General features: G+C 39.7%; 1 protein-coding gene across 1 annotated transcript in view; it reads left to right on the forward strand.

Annotated features, from left to right (window-relative positions):
* The window catches only part of mmp15 (matrix metallopeptidase 15), a 41,488-nt gene extending 39,535 nt beyond the window's left edge, over positions 1–1,953 (forward strand). The window contains 1 exon segment of the mRNA NM_001015921.2: positions 250–1,953. Coding sequence (NP_001015921.1) covers positions 250–683 — 434 coding nt within the window. The 3' untranslated portion in view covers positions 684–1,953.
* Positions 1,954–6,000: the final 4,047 nt, after the last annotated feature.

A 6,000-nucleotide genomic window follows, 5' to 3' on the forward strand; every position in this document is an offset into this window, starting at 1 on the left:
TGCACGTGTTATTTTGATGCTGAGAGACAGAAGTGACAATACACCAACTTAGAAATTGCATCCAATTTGCATCAAAGCTCATGTGCAAGTGTAACATTCTGATTTGCTCTTGAAATTGCACTTAGCAGACTGCACTTGCGCTTGTAAATGAACCTATAAATATTTCATAGAATCTCATGTATAGACTTGCACTTATCTACATAGTTTTACACTATAAGACGGTGAACTTTTTTGTCTTCTTCCTATCAGCTTACACCTACTTCTACAAAGGTGCCAAATACTGGAAGTTTGATAACCAGCAGCTGAAGACAGAGCCGGGATACCCTAAATCCATTCTGCGAGACTTTATGGGCTGCCAGGAAGAAGTTTTTCAGGACCCGGATGTTGTTCCACGATGGCCAGATGTTGAACACCCCCCATTTAATCCTGATGTTGAGTCAGAGGATAAAGATGACAAAGACAGTGACAGTGCTGGACGGGAGGATCCAAACACTGGACGTGATGTGGATGTTGTGGTCCATATTGATGAGTACACACGGGCTGTTAGTGTTGCCATGGTAATTGTGCCACTACTACTACTACTGTGCATTCTGGGACTTATTTATGTCATTGTGCAGATGCACCGGAAAGGACCCCCTAAAGCCTTACGATACTGTAAACGTTCTTTACAGGAATGGGTCTGATTTTCTTTTTTTTTTTTTTTTTTATTGCTGCCATTTTTACCTCTCACCATCCACCTATTTCTTTTGTTCCCACTTTATTTTTATATTCACAACTCATTTTGTGTGGTGCTAACATGGGGGAGCTGGGATATTTAATGTTAATATTTGTTCAGACCCCTCCTGAGTTTTCATTCCACTGTTTCTTGACTATGGGGGCAAAAGAAGAAATACTGCATTTTCTGACACTTTAAAGGGTGCTTCATATTTCCTGAGGTTAGTTTCCGATTCAGTGGTCCACCTATGTGGTGCAGAGGTGATAGCAAATTACATCTGGGATTTCATGGTGTATGCGCAGTGTCTATATTCCTGATGATGTAACACATAAACCTCTGCATTGTTTGGTTAAGCCTTCCAAGGCTGCATTTCTGTGGGCCATCCTAATGTCAATGCTCACTGGCGGGAAATGGATGACCCTGTTAATTGTAATTATTCTGTAGCCCTAGCACTGTATGGATACAGTTGAATGTTTCTCTAGCATTTAGAATGTTGAATATTTATGCCATGCATTTTGCACTGGAGATGTCCTAGGGTGGGAGCAGATCAGCAAAGTGGGGAATAAACAGGCCTGAATGGGTACAAAATAAAAATAGTAGGGATGCACCAAATCCATGATTTGGCTTGGGATTCGGCCAAGATTCATCCCTTTTTAGCAGGATTTGGGCAAATCCATGCTTCTGGCCGAACTGAATCCTTAAACTCATTTGATGTCACATAAAAACGAAAGGTGAAAATTTGCGCTTCGCACATAGATCCTTAAATGCAAAATAAGATTTTGGTTCAGTATTCGGCCAGATCTTTCATGAAGGATTCAGGGTTCAGCTGGATCCTAAAATTGTGTATTCGATGCATCCCTGAAATATAGTGATTCTACCTGCACTCTGGCTGCTCAAATAATATTAAAGGTACCTCAGAACTGGGGAATCTCTAAGCCTGGCATGGAAGGGTCGTGTTGCCTTAATCGCCTATGATGATCCCTGTGCCATTCACATGAGAGTCTGGACGGGGATATTTTCCTTTGGGTATTGGAGGAAGAGCGTTGTTCCTGTGGAATGCCGGTATTAGTAAGTTAATAAGGAGTTGCTTTCTTGCACTCTCTGATATTTCTCATATCGGGCTGTGCCCATGAAGTCTATGAACAACGATCTTAGTTTCTTCAGTGTCTGTACGGTAGATGTTCACCCAGATATTTTAAAAATGTGTTTGTTGTTTATTAAAGATTTTTGTAATGGTATATTGTTTGGTGTTAGTCCGTGCAATTAAATAACACCATACACTGGGCCTTTGTATCATTAAACTTGGCTCTGGAGGATCTTAATTCTAATTTCAGCATTAGACCAGTCAGTCGGTGACACTGAACCACCCAGATCTTTATTAATATAGTACAATTTTGTTCCAAGCTACAAATTCACATGATGTCAATTTCGCATATAAACAAATACAGCCATGTGTGTGCTACAAATTCCCTCTGTCCTAGTAAGAATTCCCATTATCTCTGTTTCTACCAATAAGGTTCATTTCTTTCTGTATAACTGAAGGGCAGTTGCACAAATCAGCCCTTTGTTAGCTAGAATACTTAGGCCTGCACCTTATAAAGGAGACAGCTTGCTCCCATCCCTTTCAGTGCCATAAACTTTCCCTTGAACTTCACATTTAGTGGACATAAAAGCTTTTTGAAGAAACTGGAAGAAAAGCTTTTTGAAGAAACTGTATTGTGCAGGCAGCTTTTCAAACCAATGTTTTGTTTCTGTGCAGGCACTGAAAAGCATGGTAAGTCTTCAACTGTGACTTATAAATGCGTGTGGTCTGCAATGCTTGTTAATCACCCTGACTCCCTTCTCAGGTCTGTTTTAGCTCCTTGCTCAGATCTGATTTAGTGTTGCAGACTTATTTTGATCACAACTAGGAGCTTCTCCCATAGCTGTGCCAAGGAACCTTGGTACCCAAGGCAAAAGTGGCATCTGCTGTAAGCCCCTCTCCAGGGACCTAAAACAACGTTACTCCCACTGGCAGAGTTAGTCCCATTCTTCAAAATAGTTTCCCTCACATTATTTTCCTTTATTTATGCTCTGTACTCTTTAACTGTCTCCTCTCTTTCTCCATTGTTCTTTCATTTTGTAATGTTCTCTATTTTCTCTTTTTTTCTTCAGCCTCTTCCTTGCATTTTTAATCTTCCATTTCATACAAGAAAAGGTAATGGCCATGGTACAGTCATAAAAGGCCAAGTGAACAAAAGGGCCCACTAATGCATTGGGAGTTTTTTGGGTGGGATAGTACAATCCTAGAGAACATGGGCAGAGTGAAATGTTTTATTAGGAATGTAGCATTGTAATAAATAGTTAATTGGGCAAACATACAACAGTAAGCTAAAAAAGTGGGTAAAAGCCCTAGATAGGGACCTCTGCGCCCTAGATAGGTACCTCTGCTCTCTACCCCCAATGTCACATGCAACATTTCTTTCCTTTTAGGGAAACACCACGTGTCATAGTCCTAATTCTAGCCCAGGTTTCTCCACATAATATCACTCTGACCTGTACTTTGTGGCATATCTAGACATGGGGTAGGCAACTGCGGAAGTGCAATTCACTGTATCCTCTCAGACACTGACATTCCTAGTCTTTTTTTTCTACCTTAGAACCTTAATTATCCTAACTTGCATATCATATGTTGAACAGTTAACAGGAAATCTCAGTGAGCAGCCAAGATATATATATAGAAACAACGTATAGAGACAATGGGAGGCAGATCTGGATGTGCAAATGCAGAAAGGCCAATGTGCCTAAGACTGATAAATGTGCTCTCTCTGTTCCTGGCAGAGGGCATAGTGTGCTTCAGTCGATGACCTGCAGCAAATTGGATTACGCTGTCTGTGGGGAGGGCAGGCAATTCATTATGCTCAGACAGAGTCACATACTCTGCGCATTCTGAGCGCTTCCTTTAGCACTGTAAATGTCATGGATGTAAGCACCTAATTGGTTTATCTCTACAAAGTAAATTAAAAGGTTTTACTAAAATTGCTTCCATAGGTTCTTTAGAAATTGCTGTCAATTCAGATTTTATGGTAAAATATGTTTTTCTGAAATCGGTGGTGACAATAAATAAAAAAAAAACAAAAGTCTGAATGGCATGCTAGTAAAAATAAAAACTGCCCTGTGCATTTAGTGAATAATGACAGATATAAACCTGGTACCAAAAACTGAGTGAGCACTTGTTATAGAGCAGGCTGTTTATTTCTGCCTTAGTGCCCAAGATAGTTTATTGTGTGCTGGCCCTATCATTACTAAAGGAGAGCTAAAGAAGAATTATTAGATATGTTAGTATTTATATACTGAAATCACTGTGCCAGCCCAGATGTTCGACAATCCTGTAAACCAATTTTTCCATAGCAATTCCCCATTGTTTCATATTGCTGATCCATTTTTATTCATTTTTTTTTTTTTTACAAGTGTCAGTGGCACTGCACATGCTCAGCGTGTTCTGGGTGTAGAGAAGCTAAACTTAGGGGGCAAGAGAAATCATCAAACTATTAACAGAACTTTGTGTTACATGAGTCATAAAGCTGGCGGTACAGTGCTAATTATTTACCAGTTCTGCTGAAGAATTTACTGGGTTCTATATTGCTGTGTAAAGTGTCTGAATTGATATATTAGTCTGAATTAATTACTAATTAGTCTTGTGTTGTGGGCGGTCACTAAATTCGGGTAACTGACAGCAGCACAGAGCATGTGCTGTGGATCAGCAAAAAAGAAGATGGGGAGTTACTGGGGGTAACTTTTGGATGCACTGATCTTCCTTGATTAAGTTGGTTGATACAAAAACCCAAAACATATAAAATTACATAGGGTTGAAAAAAAAGATCCATCAAGTTCAACCCTTCCAAGTGAACTCAGCACACACAAAACTTTACTGACCTATCTAAACAATCACACATAAACCATATATACCAACATCAGTACGAACTGTAGATTTAAGTATCACAATAGCCTTGGATATTTTGATATAGAATGTGTAATCAGCAGATAGCATTTACTGGTCACCTGTTTAAAGAAGAAGGAAAGTAAATTTGACAAGTAACTGTCCAACTGTATACCTTTACCTCCCCTCCTGCAATATAAGCTCTGCAGTAGCCCATCTCGTTCCAAATGGACCCATGGGCCACCTCTGCACACCCCTTTGATTTGTGCAGGAGTAACTAGTGGAAGTGGGAGGGGTGCGAGCTGAGCAACTGGAATTGGTGACAGGTATTGGAAGCACAATTATGGCAACAGTGGAAGTGGAAAGACAAGTCCGGGGCTAGCCAGACTCTGCACATGGCCACATTTAATTAGAATTCAGTGCAAGGAGCTCCAGCTTGGAGAATTCCCATAGGCCCAACTCTATTTTCACAATGGACCTGTATAAAAACCTATCTGATTGCACTGCAAGTAATACTTGTTGTAGCTACTAGTTTGGTCAATACCAGTAGACATAACTAGTCACAGACGTTTATCACAGTTCTTGCAGTGCAGTGCTCCACCTTCTGGGTGCCACTGCATTTCACTAAAACATGGGTCACAGTAGTTACTACCAAGAGTGTTACTACTTTTACTGCAACTCATTGCACAAGTATTCTCATTATTTAACCTGCAACATTTTGCAGTCCATGGGCACCTCAATGAGGGCTTACTTTATGGAAAGGCAAGAGGGAGAATAATGCATTTGTCTAATGTGTTTATTAAAAATAAAGAAATAAAAAATGTTTCCCCTTAAAAAAAGTCTAAATGCCTTGTGGAGAATATAAATGGTATTTAAAAAAAAAAAAAAAACCTTTAAAAACTATATATATGCCTCCTAAATGTATTAGGATTTTTTAATTTCAACCAGGCAACACAATGCTGTGGTTATGTTGTTAGTTTCTAGAAGTGTAAGGGTTAACTGAACATCCCCTTGCTCCAGCTGACCTCATCCATTTCCTTTTTCCATTATATGAGGAGGGGGAACAAAGTCTCCAAGGATGATCTAGGGTCACATCCTTTTGGTCCCTGTCTATTTTGCCCTTTTACTAAAAAGAGCCATTTAACACATCAGTGTCTGTGGATAAAACCTGCTCCCTGCTGCAGGGCATATGGGTGTTCACATTGAATGCTAATAACTGCTCTTTGTAGCATGCACACAAGTTGCTCTTGAAATTGTACAGCAATTCTATTATGTCATGAAATTTACTATTTTCCTATCTGTGTAAAATAATTGTCCAAAAGGGACTAAATATCTACATACATACAGGGGACACTTTTAGTCGTTA

The sequence above is a fragment of the Xenopus tropicalis genome, chromosome 4 (genome assembly GCF_000004195.4).
Source record: "Xenopus tropicalis strain Nigerian chromosome 4, UCB_Xtro_10.0, whole genome shotgun sequence".
In the NCBI taxonomy this organism is placed as follows: Eukaryota; Metazoa; Chordata; class Amphibia; order Anura; family Pipidae; genus Xenopus; species Xenopus tropicalis.